General features: G+C 39.0%; 1 protein-coding gene across 12 annotated transcripts in view; it reads right to left on the bottom strand.

The window, feature by feature from the left end:
* Positions 1-20,420, bottom strand: part of CAGE1 (cancer antigen 1) — a 46,691-nt gene that overhangs the window by 12,485 nt on the left and 13,786 nt on the right. For 6 of the 12 annotated variants that reach the window (XM_059179202.1, XM_059179205.1, XM_059179203.1 and 3 more), the window contains 5 exons: positions 14,581-14,691; positions 12,092-12,163; positions 9,827-9,907; positions 2,316-2,420; positions 1,409-1,479 (listed from right to left, as the gene is read on the bottom strand). In XM_059179202.1, coding sequence (XP_059035185.1) covers positions 1,409-1,479; positions 2,316-2,420; positions 9,827-9,907; positions 12,092-12,163; positions 14,581-14,691 — 440 coding nt within the window. Of the gene's footprint in view, positions 1-1,408; positions 1,480-2,315; positions 2,421-9,479; positions 9,600-9,826; positions 9,908-12,091; positions 12,164-14,580; positions 14,692-20,420 lie in introns of all 12 variants that reach the window. The other 6 variants (XM_059179206.1, XM_059179204.1, XM_059179208.1 and 3 more) reach the window with 5 other exon arrangements.

Here is a 20,420-nt window from a genome sequence, read left to right on the forward strand (position 1 = left end):
TTTGCTCAGGATGCACTGTCGGTTTTTCTTTTCATTGCCGGATTCAGTTTATTTATGATTTTTGTTTAGAATTTTTGCATCTATATTTATGATGAAATTAGCTTATCATTTATTTCTCAGGCTGTCCTTGTCTGTTTTAATGTTAAGATTACATTGTTTTTCTTTTTTCTTTAAGGATTTGAAAAAAAATTTTTTTTAACAGAGAGAGACACAGCAAGAGGGAACACAAGCAGGGGGAGTGGGAGACGGAGAACAGGCTTTCTGCAGAGAAGGGAGCCTGATGTGGGGCTTGATCCCAGGATGGTGGGATCATGATCTGAGCCAAAGACAGACCCAGGTGAGTAGAATTTAGTGATTCATCACTTACATATAACACCCAGTGCTCATCACAGAGCCCTCTTTTTTTTTTTTTTTTTTAAAGATTTATTTATTTTAGGGGTGCCTGGGTGGCTCAGTGGGTTAAGCCACTGCCTTCGGCTCAGGTCATGATCTCAGAGTCCTGGGATAGAGTCCCGCATTGGGCTCTCTGCTCAGCAGGGAGCCTGCTTCCCCCACTCACTCTCTGCCTGCCTCTCTGCCTGCTTGTGATTTCTCTCTCTGTCAAATAAAATAAATAAAATTAAAAAAAATTTTTTTTAAAGATTTATTTATTTATTTGACAGAGATCACAAGTAGGCAGAGGCAGGCAGAGAGAGGAAGGGAAGCGGGCTCCCTGCCATATCTTCAGGATATGGTTTCTGCCTGCTTTTCTCATTGCATCTTGCCTTGCTTTCAGCCACAGTGGAGATGTTATATCTTCTCAAATGTGAGTTAGCCATGTAGAAATTTCATATTTGGGGTATCTTCCTATCTAAGATTAGACCTTTTGCTTAAGCTCTAGTGATAGCTAGCGCAGTCTAAATGAAATTGTGGAAAGGATGAGGAAACAGCTTATGAGAAATGAGAATAAGAAATGAGTGAAAAAATATGCAGAATTTAAAAACACAAATTTTGGAGTACGTTCAAGCTGAATCCCATTCTAGTGAGAGTTTAATTGTTCTTGATCAACATACATGCATGTTTCATTCAGTGTGCATTCAGAAACTTTTTGTGGATAAAGTCTAAGCATTGCAAGGTTATTTTACTTGAATACCAGGGAATAGCTTCTGAAATTTTTGGATATCTCTAAGTCCGTCACCTCCCACCTCCCTGAAATCAAAGGGAGCTCTGAGAAAGAAAGATGAAAATCCAGTGATTCAAGCAGTCAGATGTTATGCATACTATTTCATTGAAGAAATGGTCTTAATGTACAAAAACTGTACATTTTCCCTCCTCCTAGGAGTTTAAGAACAGAAACTTGGCAAGCCAGAGAGCAAACCCAATATGAGTACATGTTTACAAAATTAAAAATTATGCTTTGTCAACTTACTGTGCAATCTGGAAGTGGAATATCGTGAGCCTTTGGTCAGCACATTCGATGATTTCTTCGTAGGATGTAACCTTGAGAAAAGAAGCTAAAAATTATTCTCTGACATAGAGTTTTTACTTTGGGCTTTAAAAAAATCTCTACATACTGACATTCAATTATGTGACTCCCACCAGTAGTTTTACAGTAGGCAAAACAACTTTCCTATAGTTCTGAAATCAGGACTGTGAATAGAAATAGAATTATAAAGTGCCTACTCATCATGAAGGAGTGAAGTGTCAGAAAGCGGATAACTGTTGGGTCAACTATAATCCAATTGTCTTCCTTACAAGCGGTGGATGTATCCACTAAGGGTCAGAGCTTGTTTGGTTAAATTTAATGCAGCTTTTAGGAGGTAAACTAGAATGTTAAGTTGGCAAAATTTATAATTACCCTCAAAATGAAATCGCAATACTAAGACTTGAAATTGCTGATGGCAGAGGTAAAGATACACAGAATGTTCTTTGCTAGGTTGTCAGCTAAAAGAGCTAATGAGAGGGTTTTATAATGTCATTAAGAAGTAAAAGGAATCAATATAAATATTTCCATCACTCCTCAGATGCTTTGCAGCACCAAAATTCTATTATTTTAGTATTTGGCATATTATTTTAGTATTTTAGCATTTAGTATTTAGTTTTTTAATTTTATTATTTTTAAAAGACTTCATTCATTCATTCATTCATTCATGAATGTCTCTCATTGAGAGACAGAGAGAGGGAGATGCAGAGGGAGAAGGAGGCTCCCTGCAGAATCCTGATGTAGGACTTGATCCCAGGACCCTGGGATCATGACCTGAGCTTAAAGGCAGACACTTAACCAACTGAGCCGGCATAGTTTTTAAAGACCAAGATTTCTATAAGAAAATTTGTACCTTATTTATTAAGTTGCCTAAATGTCTTTTATATTTGTCATTTTCTTCAATGAGTCTGCTGCAACGGTCTTCTTTTGATTCTAGAAGATTTCCCAATTTTGCAATCTAGGAGAAACATCAGTAAAAATACTAACCTAAAAACTGTCATGGAAACCATAGGCTGAGAATATATGAAAACAGTGACCTAATCTTTATTCCAGGACTCTCTTAAACCAAGTTGTGCCGTAAGTGAATCAATAGATGCTAATCCTAGTTAAATTGCATTTAGAACAGATAAGCAGAAATTATAATTTTGTAATTAGTTATAATTCTCTCCAGTTTAACACTATGAAACAGCTTTGCAAATAATTTAACACTTGTTAGTGAATCCAAATGTCAACCCAAATCTTTACTACCCTACTACCCTCTTTCTTTTTTTTTTAACCTCTTTCCATTTATAACCAATACATAAACACATTTGATTCTGTCTGAAGTGCTGATGTGCTTGAGGATGCATTTTCAGGCTTGATAAATATTCTCAACTTGCATTAATGACAGCAAGTCTTAAAAAAAAACGTTTCAGTTCATATGTCATGTTCTGACCTAAGATCCAATGTTTAGTTGCAAAAATAAATAAATAAAAATAAAAAATTGTATTTCTAAAAGTGACATCTTAGATTGATTATCAAGAAAGGGTATTCACAAGTTCCCTTAGCAGTTATTTTAATTTTCAATTATAGAAGAAAAATGACAAAAATGTCCCCATTAAATAGCGATGTTAAGGGGCACCAGGGTGGCTCAGTGGGTTAAGACTCTACCTTCAGCTCGGGTCATGATCTTGGGGTCCTGGGATCGAGCCCTGCATCGAGCTCTCTGCTCAGCGGGGAGCCTGCCCCCCCACCTACTTATGATCTCTCTCTTTCAAATAATAAATGGAATCTTTTTAAAAAAGAATGGCCATCAATCCTCTAATATTTTAGATATACATATGTGTCTGTAGTGAAATCCCCTAGGAGAAGCAATGGCAAAATAAATTTCCAGCAGAAACAGTAACTTTCTTATTCTTACTTTTTAAAAAATATTTTATTTATTTATTTATTTGACAGAGAGAGCAAGCGCGTGCGTGCACATGTGCATGGGGAGGAACAAAGGGAGAGGGATGAGTAGACTCTGTGTTGAGCAAAGAGCCCAGAGGGTGGCTTGATCTCAGGATTAGCCATCACCACAATCAAGATAATAAACATATCCATCACTGCCTCTCCTCTTGCCTCTTGGTAATTCCTCCCTCCTGCTTGCCTATCTTCCCTAACTCCCACCCTCTATGCGAGCTCCAGGCAAATACCAATTTTGCTTTCTATCACTGTTGATTTGTCTTTTCTAGAATTTTAGGGAATAGAAGCAAACAGTATTTATTGTTGTCTGGCTCTTGTCATTCCACACAATTCTGAGATTCATCTATGTTGCATGTGTATCAGTAGTTCATCCCTTTTTCATGGCTCAGTAGTATTCCACTGTATGGACATGCTATAGTTGGTTTATCTATTCATCTGTTGGTTAGCATTGGAGTTGCTTTCAGTTTTCGGTTATTATAACCAAAGCTGCTAAGAAACTTCATGTGTAAGTCTTCATATGAACATACGCTTTTAAAAAAAAATTTTTTTTGTTGAGGGAAAGAGAGAGAAAATGCAAATGGTAGGGAGGGGGAGAATGAGAGGGAGAAGCAGACTTCCCACTGAGCAGGGAGCTCAACATGGAACTTGATCCCAGGACCCCAGGATCATGATCTGAGCCCAAGGCAGACAATTATTGGACAGTTCCTGAACATATGCTTTCATTTCTCTTGGGTAAATACCCAAGAGTAGACCAATGGTATATATTTATCTTTTAAGAAACTGCCAAAATGTTCTTCAAAGTGGCTGTACCATATTACATTCCCATCAGCAGCATTCCCATCAGGTGCTCCACATCCTCATCAATCCTTGGCGTGGTCAGTGTTTTAACAGACACTGTAATAGGTATGTAGTGGTATTCATCGTGGTTTTAACGTGCATCTCAATGATGGCGAGTTTCTCTTTCTTTGCTATCCGTGTATCATTTTAGTGAGCTATCTGTTAAAATCTTTTGGCCCACTTTAAAAAAAAAAAAAGATTAGGGCACCTGGGTGGCTCAGTGGGTTAAGCCACTGCCTTCGGCTCAGGTCATGATCTCAAGGTCCTGGGATCGAGTACCACATCGGGCTCTCTGCTCAGCAGGGAGCCTGCTTCCTCCTCTCTCTCTCTCTGCCTGCCTCTATGCCTACTTGTGACCTCTCTCTCTTTCTGAGCAGAAAGCCCAATGCGGGGCTCCATCCCAGAACCTGAGATCATGACCTGAGCCGAAGGCAGAGGCTTAGCCCACTGAGCCACCCAGGTGATCCAGGATTTTATTTATTTATTTGAAAGAGGGAGAAAGAGTACGTACAAGCCAGGAAGCTACAGAGGGAGAGGGAGTAGAAGGCTCCCTGCTGAGTGCTGGAACTGCATCCCAGGATCCTGGGATCATGACCTAAGCTGAAGGCAGATGCTTAACTGACAAGCCACCCAGGTGCCCCTAAAAATTTTTATTTTTATAAAAAGATTACTATTTTACTGAAGATGGGCTTTAGGAGGACCTTGAGGAATCATTATTATTAGTCTAACCTGAACCCTAAACCACAGCACTATTAACTAGACTCTCGTCTGTTCACTCTGACCAAATCCCTGACTTTGGTGTACTTTATCCAAGGCTCCTAGGATCAGGAGACATTTTTGTCCCTGACGGTTAAATACCAGCGGTGTTATTAGAGCCCAGCAGTAGGTGAAGCTGGGCTCAAAGACTGTCTCAAGCTGGAGGAGGTCAGGAGGTGAAAGGAACAGGAAGTTCAGAATTGTGAAGAACCAAAAGCAAGGGGTCAGAAGGGCCACAAGATAAGCACATGACAATAGTAAAGGACACATAAGCCATCAAATTTCGCTCCAGCAGACCACGTTTTGCTGGCCGGCCTAGAGCTCCTTAGAGAATGAGAAGTGAGCCTTCTGGAGCACGCTTCTGCATTTCAAAAACTCTTTACTTCAGAAAATTCCAAACACATACAAAAGTAGAGCAAATAATGAAGCACTGTGTGTCCATCACTTAACATCAACAATTATCAATATTTTTCCATCGTCTTTTCATCTGTCTCCAACCTCCTGCCTCCCCAATTCTGCCATCCTTTCATTTCCCTGGAGTATTTAAAAGCAAATCTACCCATTCTATAGGAGAAGATACTAGCAAATGACATCAGATAAATAGCTAGTATCTAAAATTTATAAAGAACTTACCAAACTCAACACCCAAAGAACAAATAGCCCAATCACGAAATGGGCAGAAGATATGACCAGACATTTCTTCAAAGAAGACCTACAAATGGCCAACAGACACATGAAAAAATGTTCCGCATCACTTGGCATCAGGGAAATACAAATCAAAATCACAAGGAGATACCATCTCATCCCTGTCAGAATGGCTGAAATGAACAAGTCAGGAAAAGACAGATGCTGGCGAGGATGTGGAGAAAGGGGAGACTTCCTCCCTGTTGGTGAGAATGCAAGCTGGTGCAGCCACTCTGGAAATCAGTAAGGAGGTTCTTCAAAAAGTTGAAAACAGAGCTACACTATGACCCAGCAACTGCACTAATGGGTATTTACCCTAAAGATATGTAGGTAGTGAACTGAAGGAGGACATGCACCCCAGTGTTTATAGCAGCAATGTCCACAATAGCCAAACTATGGAAAGAGCTCAGATGTCCACTGACAGATGAATGAATAAAGATGATGCGGTATACATTTACAATGGAATACTCATCCATCAAAAAAAATAAAATCTTGCCATTTTTGCAACACTGTGGGTGGAACGAGGGGGTATTATGCTAAGCAAAATAAGTCAATCATAGAAAGACAATTATCACATGGTTTCACTTATACGTGCAGAAGATCATAGGGGAAGGGAGGGAAAAATAAAACAAGACGAAATCAGAGAGGTAGAAAAATCGTAAGAGACTCTCAATCATAGGTGATGTATATTAAGGAGGGCATGTGATATAATGAACATTGGGTATTATATGAGAATGATGAGGGATGCCTGGGTGGCTCAGTCAATTGGGTGTCTGCCTTCGGCTCAGGTCATGATCCCAGGGTCTTGGGATCAAATCTTCCATTGAGCTCCCTGCTTGGCTGGGAGCCTGCTTCTCTCTCTGCCTGCCATTCCCCCTGCTTGTGCTTGTGTGCTCTCTCCCTCTCTCTCTTGCTCTGACAAGTGAATCTTAAAAACAAAACAAAACAAAAAAACCAGAACTAAGAAGCTGTACTGGCTGTTACCCTCTTCACTTATACCCAAGCTTTAAAAAAAAAAGAATCATGAATCACTGAACTCTACCTCTGAAACTCGTAATACATTATATGTTAATTAGTTGAATTTAAATTAAAAGAAAAAAATAAAGCAAAATTAAATATTCTATTAATTCACTCATAAATACTTTTCTGTATGTAACACATAAAGGGTTTTAAAAACACAATGATACTTGGGTGCCTGGCTGGCTCAGTCAGAGAAGTATATAGTTCTTGATTTCAGGGCTGTGAGTTTGAGCCCCGCATTGGGTATTATGATATTATATAAATAAAACTTAAAAAAATTAACTAAAAGCACAATGATATCAATATTAAATTTAATAATGATATTAAAATATTATCTAATACCAGAATGTGTTCCTTTTTCTGCTATCTGACAAATACCTTTTTAGAGTAGATTTGTTCAAATCAGGGCCTACACAGATCACACACTGCATTTGGTTGATGTGTTCGTTGTCTCCACTGTCTACCAACTATACCTTTCCTCTCCCTCTCTTTTCTCATGCCAAGTGTTTACTGATGCAGATCTTCCCCACTCATGGTGTCATCTATATTTATCCATGGTCAAGGTAGTTCGGTCTAGAAGGCTGCTTTTGGATCCAGCTGTTTGGGTGAGAAGACTTCATAGATCTGCTATGCCGGTCCTTTTGCGTCACATCAGGGGGGTGTGCGTGGCTCACCTTTAGCGCCTTGAGATTGATTAACAAGCTCAGGTGCTGGTCAGGTTGACCCATTCATTAAAAGCTCCCCTCAGGGGCGCCTGGCTGGCTCAGTCGGTTAAGCATCCGATTCTTGATTTTGGCTCGGGTCATGAACTCAGGGTGGTGAGACTGAACCTCGCATTGAGCTCTGCATCAGGCTTTGTGCAGGATCTGGAGTCTGCCTGGAATTCTCTCTCTCTCTCCCTCTCCTTCTGCTTCCCCAATACCACCAACACTCTCTCTCTCAAAAAAAAAAAGCATAAAGCTCCCCCTCAGTCTTGAATGTAAGGTTTAGCAGCCATTATAATTGCCCCCAAAAGATCCCTTTTCTTTTCTGCTTTTAGTAGCTTACCTTTTCAGTGAGGAGCTCTCCCTCCCTCATCAATTATTTGGTTTCTCTGAGAGACAGTTTGTACAAGTAGCCTGAGGCACATTCTAGAAACGACATAGTGTGCCTGACCTGCTTCTAGCTGTGTCCTCTTTCTCATTCCAGCCTCCCACTGCTGGGAAGAGGAAGGTCCACTTGTATTAATTTTTATGCCCAAAGCACAGAAACTACTAATGAACAACAGAATAGATTGAGCGCGCTCCTCTCATCTCCCTGTGCTTAGATTTTATTAGTCTTCAAAGTCCAGTTGCCTTCATAAGGTGTTCCATGACTCCCCGACTTGGACAGTATCTGTTCCTCATCTGAGCTTCTCATTAGACAAACACTGCCCCTGTTAGACACTGGTCACTGTGTCACTTTTTAAGGAACTTCCCCTTTATCCCTCCTGAACAGTTATTTATGTATTTTATCTTCTTTTCCAGGTTTCTTAGAAGCAAAGATCATGTTGGATTTGGCTTTCTGCCCCCATAGTGACTAGCATTTTTAGCCTTTTGTGAGAAGTCAATAATTACTTGTTAAATTTAAAAGAATAGTGAATTATGAGAAGCTTTTGAGCGCTCACCACATTGGACTTTTTCTTTTCTCTCAAAGAGGAATGGTTATGCTATGAATTTATTGCGGAATGCCAATTTTTAACAATTTATTAATATGGTAGACTTCTCTAACTGCTATTAAAAATAAGTTATATTAATCAATCACCTTTTCTTATGTGAGATCCAGTTGGATTGCAACTCTGTAACTACCTAGATACCAAGATCACATTTTAAAAAAGATTTTATTTATTTATTTATTTGACAGAGAGAGAGAGAGAGATCACAAGTAGGCAAGAGACAGGCAGAGAGAGGGGAAACAGTCTCCCCACTGAGCAGAGAGCCCAAAGTGGGGCTTGATCCCGAGACCCTGAGATCATGACCTGAGCCGAAGGCAGAGGCATTAACCCACTGAACCACCCCCAGGATCTCAGCCCCCAAGATCACATTTTTCCTTTCTTATAACATATTTTTCCTGTTCCATCTGCCTTTATTTTTTTCCAGCTTTATTGAGATATAACTGACACAGAGTACTGTGTAAGATTAAGGTGTCCAGCATGCTGATTTGATGCACTCTGTACTGCAAAATGATCACCACCACAGCAGTAGCTAACGTTTCCATTAAATCACATAATGACCATTTCTTTTCTGTACTGATGTCTTCAACTTTAGACGGCATCTAAAGTGAACTATTACCCTAAGTACTCCTTAATCATAGTTGTTATAAACAGCTACTGATATTAAGAATGGTGGTGGCTGGCTCACTCGGAAGAGTATGCAATTCTAGATCTGAGGACTGTGAGTTAGAGCCCCATGTTGGGTGTAGAGATTATAAATAAATAAATAAATAAATAAACTTAAAAAAAAAGAATGGGGGTAGCATAAATGTGTTTCAATCTCTGTGAAAAACAGCACCCCTTTTTTTGATTTCTGCATTTGGTAAGAAATAAATCTGATTAGTCTAAACAAGAGTCAGGTAGAACAAGATATAAAATTTCAAAACCTGAAAATGCAAACTTTAATTCTATATTTTTATGGTCGAATGATACTGCCACAGTGCCAGTATGTGACTGTTTTAATGAACAGTCTGATATAGTAAGAATGGTGGTGGCTTAAATTTGTTAATAAAATGGTGCTGTGGATAATAATGCCAGCAAATCAACAAAAGGTCTTATCAAGAAATCACGTTCTTCATTCAGACTGTGGTACCTATTCAGTTTGGCTCCCAGTAAGACGGGTATATCTCCAGCACTTGTGGCTTCATCTGAATCAAAACCTGTAAACTGAGATTAAATACATTTGTGCTCACTTCCAATACTTGCACATTCCTTGAGAAATTTGATAATAAATACTTATAAGCTTAACAATCAAAGAGCTCTTCAGTGGCTAGAATAATAGAAATGTAGAACTTGGAGCTAGAAGGACTTTGACAAATATACCAAGAGAACATAAATATTTGAAATCGTATTTTTGCATGTTAAAGACAGTACGTGGGAAATGTTAAACTCACCTCAAAAACCTGATCTTGAAATGCTTTTTCTTTTGCAATTAGCTCTCTAAAAGCTGTGATTTTGTCTTTATGTTCCAATAACTATGGAAAAAAGCATTTTATATTTCACAAAAGGAGAAGAAATAAGACTACATTCGATAACATTGATAATAAAATCATTGAACCATGCCCTGTCCAGTTCCTGGTCTCCAAAGATCTACTGTTTTTATAGTTCTTGTGCAGAAGAAATTTCACACAGCAGATCAGAGACTGACCCCCTCAGGAAGGCCTGCTCGTCGCGCTGCCCCCTGACTGGTATCTGGGAATGTGCATTGCAGGAGGAGTGCCATCCTTCTGTAATCTTTTCTTTTTTTAAAAGATTTTATTTATTTATTTTTAACAGACAGAGATCACAAGTAGGCAGAGAAGCAGGCAGAGAGAGAGGGAAGAAGCAGGCTTCCTGCTGAGCAGAGAGCCTGATGTGGAGCTCGATCCCAGGACCCTGGGATCATGACCTGAGCTGAAGGCAGAGGCTTAACCCACTGAGCCACCCAGGTGCCCCATCCTTCTGTAATCTGAATGGCTCGTTGTGCCTAACCTATCAGTGCAGAACGTGTCGTTTATACTGAATGCCTCTTTCCTTCTGGAAGGTCCAGTTTGGTACACGCTAGGGGGACATGCCTATGTGAGCAACCCCCAGTAAAAACCCTGGGTGCTGGGTCTCTAATGAGACCCTGGTAAAAATTTCACATGTATTATCACAGCTTATTGCTGGGAAAATGAAGTGCATCTTGTGTGACTCCACTGGGGAGGGGCTCTTGGCAGCTTAAATCTGGCTTCCTCTGGACTGTGCCCCAAGCCCCTTTTCCCTCTGCTGACTTTGCTCTGTAGCTTCTCATGGTGAAACATAGCTGTGACTATCACTGGGTCCTAGCAGATCACGGAACCTGAGGGTGGGCTTGGGATCTCTGGGAGCTTATCCCAATATTCAGGTGTTTTTACAGTTAGGCTATCAGAATTCTTTAAAGGGGGAGAAAAAAACTACCAACTTTTCCTAGATGTAATTTATAATCATTTCTTATTTTTTCATTTGCTCCTTTATGAAAATGACAATAAATTTTAATATTAAGTATTCATATTTCTCCCCAAATCAGTAAGGTAAAGTGTGATGCACAGAATTATTTTTATTATGAACTATTTCTAATATTTATTTTATTTTTTAATTTTTAAAAAGATTTATTTATTTATTTATTTGAGAGAGAGAGGGACAAGCAAACTCCATGCTGAGTGTGGAGCCCTACACAGGGCTTGGGGCTCGATCTCATGAACCTGAGATCACGACCTGAACTGAAATCAAGAGTTGGACATTTAACCGACTGAGCCACCCAGGCACCCCCAAAATTTCCAATATTTAAAAAAAACACAGAAAAGAAATGGAATGAACCTCCATGTAATTATCACCCAGCTTCAACTACTGATGGCTAGTGGACAATTTTGTATCATTTATACCCCCGACCATGCCCTCTTCCCTCCAATCCCCCTTCACGGAGTCAAATTACAGACACTACATCATTTCACCTGGCAATATTTCAGTGAATTTATCAAAACAACACAAATATCTGAAATTGTGTTTCTGTTAACATCATGCTCCAACCCTCAATGGGGCTTATTTTTGAAGGTTGGTTTAAGAAATGGAGGACAATAATTTCTCTGTACCTGTTGTTCCTTCCTCAGGTTAGCTAGGAGACAAAGAGACTCCCCAGGGTACCCATAACAAATTTTCTATCCACTTCAGTTCAGAGAAATAATTTCCTCATGACACTGGACTGAATTTGTTTCTACAATCAAAGATCCCATATTTCACAATGTTTTTATTCCATTAGCTGATAAACTTGCCACTTCTGTATTCCTCTCACATTAAAACTGGTGTAAGTTAACATCCTGCTATTGCCTTTTATTTTAGAGAGAGAGAGTGAGAGAGTGAGAGAAAGAGAGAGAATATGAGCGGGAGGGGCAGAGGGAGAGGGAGAATCTCAAGCAGACCCGGAAGCTGAGCAAGAAGCCTGACATGGGTCTCAATCTCACAACCCTGAGATCATGTCCCAAGTGGAAACCAAGAGTCAGATGCTTAACCAACTGTGCCACCCAAGTGCCCTGCCAAAAACAACTCTTTTTAAAAAAATCCCAAATTTGCAGAATTTCTTTATACTGTGATGTTATCTTCTTCTTTGATTTTTTTTTCACAAAACATGATACAATTTTTAGAATAAACAAGAAATACAGTACCTCTTTATCTAAACTTTCCTTCTTAAGATGGAAGTGCTTCAATTTTTGTTCAACATCGGGAGTGGTGATGTCCTAAGAGGAACAGTTTGAGAAGCTGTATTAAAAAGTTTTCAGTAAAGCTAAAGGGAGGACAGAAAACACACGCACAAAATTTCCACAATAAGTGACCAAACCAAAAGAGATAAAATATTGAACCCAATTCTTCAGTTACTCGTAAGACATCCAGTAAAGGGTTAGTGTGGAAAGAATTCTTATAGATTCACACTTGTATATAAGCTGTTATTGGGCCAGACTAGTATAATCGCTGGGAAGTCAATACTCATCTGTAATAACAATACATGCTTTCACATTCACACATACATCCCGCTTGGCCTAGCTTGGTCAGTTTATAAAGCCAAACTTCAGCCAAATTGCTCTGACACCAGAGGAGCCAGATATCCTCAACAACACTGAAACTCTAGATATTTCAAGGGTACTCAGAAAGAAGATATTTGTATGTATAATCTCAGGGTCAAAAATGTGTGCATCAGTTGGACTGCCTGAATTTGTGTCTGAGTTCTGCTGTTTCACCCTATGTGAGAGTTTGGATAAGAAACCTGACTGTTCTAAGCCTCAGTTTGTTTTTTCCATGTTTTATTTGATTTTATTCTATGCTATTGTTTTATTTATTTTATTTTTTTTTAAGATTTTTTCTTTATTTATCTGACAGAGATCACAAGTAGGCAGAGAGGCAGGCAGACAGAGAGGAGGAAGCAGGCTCCCTGCAGAGCAGAGAGCCCGATGTGGGGCTTGATCCCAGGACCCTGGGATCATGACCTGAGCCGAAGGCAGAGGCTTAACCCACTGAGCCACCCAGGTGCCCCTTATTTTATTTTGTTTTTATTTTTTCCCTTAAAAAAAAAAAAGCCTGATGATATAAAGAACGGTATAAGGACTGGAGGAGATAACCCATGAAAAGCAGGGAGCAGTAAACTTGAAAGTCTTCAAGGACAGGTTGAGTGCTGATTAAGGGTTCAACCTGTATTAGGGACAGGGCATACAATGTACCAAGTCTCTGATGTTGAAGGCTTCCATTCTAGTGGGTGTGGGAGACCCAGAACAAGCAAACATAATGTTTGTTTGATGTGGGATGAGACTGACAGGAGGGCTGAGGACACGTTTTTCCTTAAGAGGTGTGACTGAGAAGCAGCAGCGTGCAAGTGAGGCAGAAAGAATAGCAGCCTCCAATGATGTAGGTGGGGAGTGGGGAATGAAGGTTTATGGTGAGTAAGCAAATGTTCAAAGGAACAAAGTGGGATGGGAAGGTTTGTAGCTAAGAAGGGTCTGTGCCACATTCAGACTCACACGTGTAAAAACAAAATTTCAGGTGGATATAGTCGGTGGGCCACCACTTTGTAATCTTCTGCATAAAATGCTTGGCTCAGTTTTAGCACTAAATAAATGCACTGTTCAACAAACTTAAGCTGAAACTAAAGTTCCTGTTGGATCAGGAACATCACAGACCATGCCCCCCCCCTCCCCAAATTTGGCTCAGATGACTGCACTTAAGATCAAAGAAATGGTGAACCTGCGTGGCTCAGTAGGTTAAGCATCTGCCTTGGGCTCAGGTCATGATCTCAGGTCCTGGGATGAGTTCCGTTTCAGGTTCCCTGCCATCGGTGAGTCTGCTTCTTCCTCTCCTTTGCCCCTCCCCTTTGCTCATGCTCTCTTTCTTCCTTGCTCTCTCTCAAATAAATGTTTAAAAAAATCAGAGGGGTGCTTGGGTGGCTCAGTGGGTTAAAGCTTCTGCCTTCGGCTCAGGTCATGATCCCAGGGTCCCGGGATCAAGCCCTGCATTGGGCTCTCTGCTCTGCAGTGAGCCTTCCTCTCTCTCTGACCACCTCTCTGCCTACCTGTGATCTCTGTCTGTCAAATAAATAATAAATAAAATCTTTTAAAAAAATCAGAAAGATGGACATTAATATAAGAGGAAGAAAAATAATAGTTCATTTGAGAAGCTAGCATATGCCATGCCCTGTAACATGTTCTCTCGTTAAATGCAGTGCTTGTCACCTCCCAGGGCAGTGGCAAGTATCATTTCTCCTACTTAGGAAAAGGAAGCTGAGGCTGGCCAAGTCACACAGCCAGGAAGTGGTGAAGCAGAATTTGAACTCACCTGACACCAACTTCGTTCTTTATTCCACCAATGTACACAACTCCCTACTGCCCTCCCTCTGCCCCAAAGCTAAATTTTGGATTGGGTGAGCAGCTTGCTGATAGGACCACTTACCAATCACTAGAAGCAGATTGAGCCAGACAAGACTATTGTTCTGATAGACTTTCTAGGACATATAAAAAGTATTAAATGAAGGTTCTTCCAGTTTTTGATCCCATAACTTAACTCTGTGGCTTTAGATTACCTCTTTGGTTTAGTCTGACCTTGATATTTCTCCCTCCCCCAATAAAAAATATGAATTTTTAAAAATTACTTGGGATGTGAGAAATTGTACCATCAGAGTTGGAACACTGTGAATTTTGGAGACCAGCTGAGAAGTCCTTTTCACATCTGGGGGACTCAAGTTTTTTTCACCAGGTGAGCAGTTCAGGAACAAATTAGAATCCTATGTGTACACAATTCAGACATGTCAGGATAAAGATAAAGAATCTGGGTTGCTCTTTAAGTAAAATGCTGAATTAAATACAACTCTTAAAGACTCTGAGCAAGGGTGGTAAACAAGAAAAAATATGCAGCCAAGAATACTTTATCTGGCTAGGATGTCACTGAAAATAGAGAGCTAAAAAGCTTCCAGAACAAACAGAAACTAAAAAAATTTGTGATCACCAAACCAGCCCTACAAGAAATATTAAAAGGGGTCATCTAAGCAAAGGGAGAGCCCAAAACTAACACAGACCAGAAAGGAACAGGCAATACAATGGCACTAAATTCACATCTTTCAATAGTTACTCTGAATGTAAATGGGCTAAATGCCCTAATCAAAAGACACAGGGTATCAGATAAAAAAGCAAGACCCATTGATAGGCTAATTACAAGAGGCTCATTTTAGACCCAAAGACACCTTCAGGTTGGAAGGAAGGGGGTGGAAAACGATTTATCATGTTAATGGACATCAAAAGAAAGCTGGATGGAAATCCTTATATCAGAAAAACTAGATTTTAAGTCAAAGACTGTAATAAGAGATGAGGAAGGACACCATATCATAACTGAAGTGTCTTTTCAACATGAAGATCTAATAATTGTAAATATCTATGCCCCTAACATGGGAGCAGCCAATTATGTAGACCAATTAATAACAAAATCAAAGAAACTCATTGACAATAATACAATAATAGTAGGGGATGTTAACACCCCCCTCTCATTGAAATGGACAGATCATCTAAGCAAGAGATCAACAAGGAAATAAAGGTAATAAATGACACACTGGACCAGATGGCCATCACAGATATATTCAGAACATTACATCCCAAAGCAACAGAATACACATTTTTCTCAAGTGCACATGGAACATTCTCCAGAACAGATCACATCCTGGGTCACAAATCAGGTCTCAACTGGTACCAAAAGACTGGGATCATTCCCTGCATATTTTCAGACCACAATGCTTTGAAACTGGAACTCAATTACAAGAGAAGAGTTGGAAAGAACTTAAATACATGGAGGCTAAAGAGCATCCTACTAAAGAATGAATGCTCAACCAGGAAATAAAAGAATTTAAAAAATTCAGATAAACAAATGAAAATGAAAACACATACAGCAAAGGCTGTCCTAAGAGGGGAGTATATAGCACTACAGGCCTTTCTCAAGAGAAAGGTCTCAAATTGCACAGCATATCCTGACATCTAAAGGAGCTGGAGAAAGAACAGCAAATGAAGTCTAAACCTAGCAGGAGAAGAGAAATAATAAAGATTAGAGCAGGAATCAATGAAGTAGAAACCCAAAACAAAAACAGTAGAACAGATCAATGAAACTAGGATCTGGTTCTTTGAAAGAATTAATAAGATTGATAAACCCCTGGCCAGACTTATCAAAAAGAAAATAGAAAGGCCCCAAATTAATAAAATCATGAATAAAAGAGGAGATCACAACCAACATTGAAGAAGTACAATTATAATACCATATTATAAGCAACTTTATGCCAACAAATTGGGTAATCTGGAAGAAAGGAATGCATTCCTAGAGACATATAAACTATCAAAACTAAACCAAGACGAAATAGAAAACCTGAACAGACCCATAACCAGCAAGGAAATTGAAGCAGTAATCAAAAATATCCCAACAAATAAGAGCCCAGGGCCAGATGGCTTCCCAGAGGAATTTTACCAAACATTTAAAGAAGAATTAATACCTATTCTTCTGAAGCTGTTTCAAAAAATCAAAATAGAAGGAAAACTTTCAAACTCATTCTATGAGGCCAGCATTACCTTGATCTTAAAGCCAGACAAAGACAACCAAAAAGGAGAATTACAGACCAATGTCCCTGATGAACATGGATGTAAAATTCTCACCAAAATAACTAGCCAAGAGGATCCAACACTACCTTAAGAAGATTATTCACCCTGACCAAGTGGGATTTATTCTTGGGCTGCAAGGTTGGTTCAACAATTGCAAATCAATTAATGTGATACAATACATAAATAAAAGAAAGGACAAGAACCATATGATTCTCTCAACAGATTCATAAAAAGCATTTGACAAAGACAGCATCCTTTCTTGATTAAAACTCTTCACAGTATAGGGATGGAGGGTACAAACTTCAATATCATAATAGCCACCTATGAAAAACCCACAGTGAATATCATTCTCAACGGGGAAAAATGGACGGCTTTCCCCTAAGGTCAGTAACACAGCAGGGCTATCCACGGTAACCACTGCTGTTCAACACAGTACTAGAAATCCTAGCCTCAGAAATCAGCAAACAAGAAGAAATAAAAGGCATCTGGATTGGCAAAGAAGAAGTCATACTCTCCCTCTTTGCAGATGACATGATACTCTATGTGGAAAACCCAAAAGACACCACCCCAAAATTTCTAGAACTCATACAGGAATTCAGTAAAGTGACAGGATATAAAATAAATGCACAGAAATCAGTTGCATTTCTATACACCAACAATTAAGCAGAAGAAAGACAAATCAAGGAGTCAGTCCCATTTACAATTGCACCCAAAACCATAAGATACCCAGGAATAAATCCAATCGAAGAGGCAAAGGACCTATACTCAGAAAACAATAGAATACTCATGAAAGAAATTAAGGAAGATGCAAATAAATGGAAAAATGTTCCATGCTCATGAGTTAGAAGAACAAATATTGTGAAAATGTCTATGCAACCTAGAGCAACCTACACATTCAATGCAATTCCTATCAAAATACCATTATCTTTTTTTCACAGAGTTGGAACAAATAATCCTAAAATTTGTATGGAACCAGAAGAGACCCCAAATAGCCATAGGAAAGAGAAAATCAAAGCTAGTGGTGTGACAATTTCAGACTTCAAGCTCTATTACAAAGCTGTAATCATCAAGACAGCATGGTACTGGCACAAAAACAGACACATAGATGCATAGAACAGAACAGAGAACTCTGAAATAGACATTCAACTCTATGGTCAACTAATCATCAACAAAGCAGGAAAGAATATCCAGTGGGAAAAAAAAAAGTCTCTTCAACAAATGGTGTTGGGAAAATTGGATAGCCACATGCAAAAGAATGAAACTAAACCATTTCCTTACACCATATACAAAAATAGAGTCAAAATGAATGGAAGACCTAAATGTGAGAGAGGAATCCATCAAAATTCTTGAGAAGAACTCAGACAGCAACCTCTTTGACCCTGGGCACAGCAACTTCTTGCTAGACACATCTCCAAAGACCAGAGAAACATAGGCATTATTGGAACTTCATCAAGATAAAAAGCTTTTGTGCAGCAAAGGAAAGAGTAAAAAAGAAAAAGAAAAAACCCCAAAGGCAACCAAACTTACCAAACTCAACTCCCAAAGAATAACCTAATCAAGAAATGGGCAGAAGACATGAACAGACATTTCTTCAAAGAAGACATACAAATGGCCAACAGACACATGAATAATTGTTCAACATCACTTGGCATCAGGGAAATACAATCAAAACCATAGTGAGATACCACTCACACCAGTCAGAATGGCTAAAATTAACAAATCAGGAAATGACAGGTGTTCCTGAGGTTGCAGAGAAAGGGAAGCCCTCCTACACTGTTGGTGGGAATGCAACATGGTACAGCCACTCTGGAAAACAGTATGGAGGTTCCTCAAAAAGTTGAAAATAGAGATACCCTGTCACCCAGCAACTGCACTACTGGATATTTATCCTAAAGATAGGAATGAAGTGATCCAAAGGGGTGTATGCACCCCAATGTTTATAGCAGCAAAGTCCATAATAGCCAAACTATAGAAGGAGCCCTGATGTCCACTGACAGATGGATAAATCAGATGTGGTGTGTACACACACACACACACACACACACATACACACACACTGGAATATTACGCAGCTATCAAAAAATGAAATCTTGCCATTTGCAATGACATGGATGGAACTAGAGAGTATTATGCTAAGAGAAATAAGTCAATCAGAGAAAGACAATTATCATATGATCTCACTGATATATGGAATTTAAGAAACAAGGCAGAGGATCATAGGAGAAGAGAGGAAAAAATGAAACAAGACAAAATCAGAGAAGGAGACAAACCATAAGAGACTCTCAATCATAGATGCAAAGGGTTGTTGGAAGGGAATGGGTTGGGGGGATGGGGTAACTGGGTGATGGACATTAAGGAGAACACATGGTGTAATGAGCACTGGGTGTTATATAAGACTGATGAAGCACTGTCCTGTATCCATGAAATAAATAATACATTACATGGTAATTATTGAATTTAAATTTTAAAAAAAACTTAAAAAAATGGGGGAAACCCCAAAACCTCTGAGCAGCCCTAAAAACGTGGCACTCAAATTTAAATTTGTATAGATAAATGTTAAAAAAACAAACAAACTCTGAGCTGTGGTTCTCAAACTTTGGATTCTCAGGACCCCTTTATAGATTCAAAAATTTTAAGAATCCTAAAAGGCTTTTGTTTATGTGGGTCATACCTACCAATATTTATTGTATTAGATATTTCAACTGAGAACATTTAAAAATTTGCTTACTAATCCCTTCAAATAACAATAAATCCCTTGTATAATATAAATAACAATTTTAATATCAAATTACCACATTTTCCAAAAGAAAAAATTCATGAAAAGAGTTTTACTTTTTATATTTTTGTAAATATCTATAATGCTGACTTCATAGAAACAGTAAAATCCTCACATCTGCTTCATACATTGGTCAGACATAAAAGCAATGAATGACATTCAGTTTCTAGAAAATTCCACTGGAAGCACTTTTGAAAATGAGAGTAGCAGCTCACAAATTCTTCCTATTACTATGAAAATACTTTGACCTCATAGATATACCAGGCCACACTTTTGAGAAAACATACCTAGAGTTCATAAAAGTAAAACGAAAAGCAGAGTAAGGATGATTTGGGGCTATTAAAGAAATTGATTTTGTCAAGATAAAACAAAGAACTTTCTTTTTTTTTAAAGAAAGCGCCAAAAAAATAATGTACTGTGATAAACTTCTATACTGTTGTGCTAATTCATTCAGAGTTAACCAATACTAAATTTATCAGGATTTGGTTAGCAGCTATTTTGGAAGACAAAATACAGACTCTTAAGATGACTTAAGGTCATTTCTGCTTAGGTTGGTGGTTCTCAAAAGTGTGACCCTTGGCCCAGCACACTGGGGAGACTCAGGATCTGTTAGAAACATGCATTCTTGGGATGTCTGGGTGGCTCAGTTGGTTAAGCGGCTGCCTTTGGCTCAGGTTATGATATCAGAGTCTTGGGACTGAGTCCCACATCAGGCTCCTTGGTTGGTGGGGAGCCTGCTTTTCCCTCTGCCTCTGCTGCCACTCTGCCTGCCTGTGCTCTTTCTCTCTGATAAATAAATAAATAAAATCTTAAAAAAAAAAAAAACCCACAACGAAACATGCATTCTTGGGCCCCATGGCACACCTACTGAATCAGAAACCCTGAGGCAGGCCCCAGAAATCTGCATTTTCACAGGTAAGGCTGATGAATGCTAAAGTTTGAGGAGCATTGGCTTAGATAACCCTAATTTCTCTCTGGAGAAAAGATTACAGAGAGAATTCTTTAAACAGAAGAGAACAATATTTTCCTGAGAATCATTAAAAAATAACAGAACTATTTACTTGCAAATAGTACTTATACTAATTAAGGATTCCTGAAAAAAAG

Source organism: Mustela lutreola, chromosome 6 (genome assembly GCF_030435805.1).
Source record: "Mustela lutreola isolate mMusLut2 chromosome 6, mMusLut2.pri, whole genome shotgun sequence".
Classification (NCBI taxonomy): Eukaryota; Metazoa; Chordata; class Mammalia; order Carnivora; family Mustelidae; genus Mustela; species Mustela lutreola.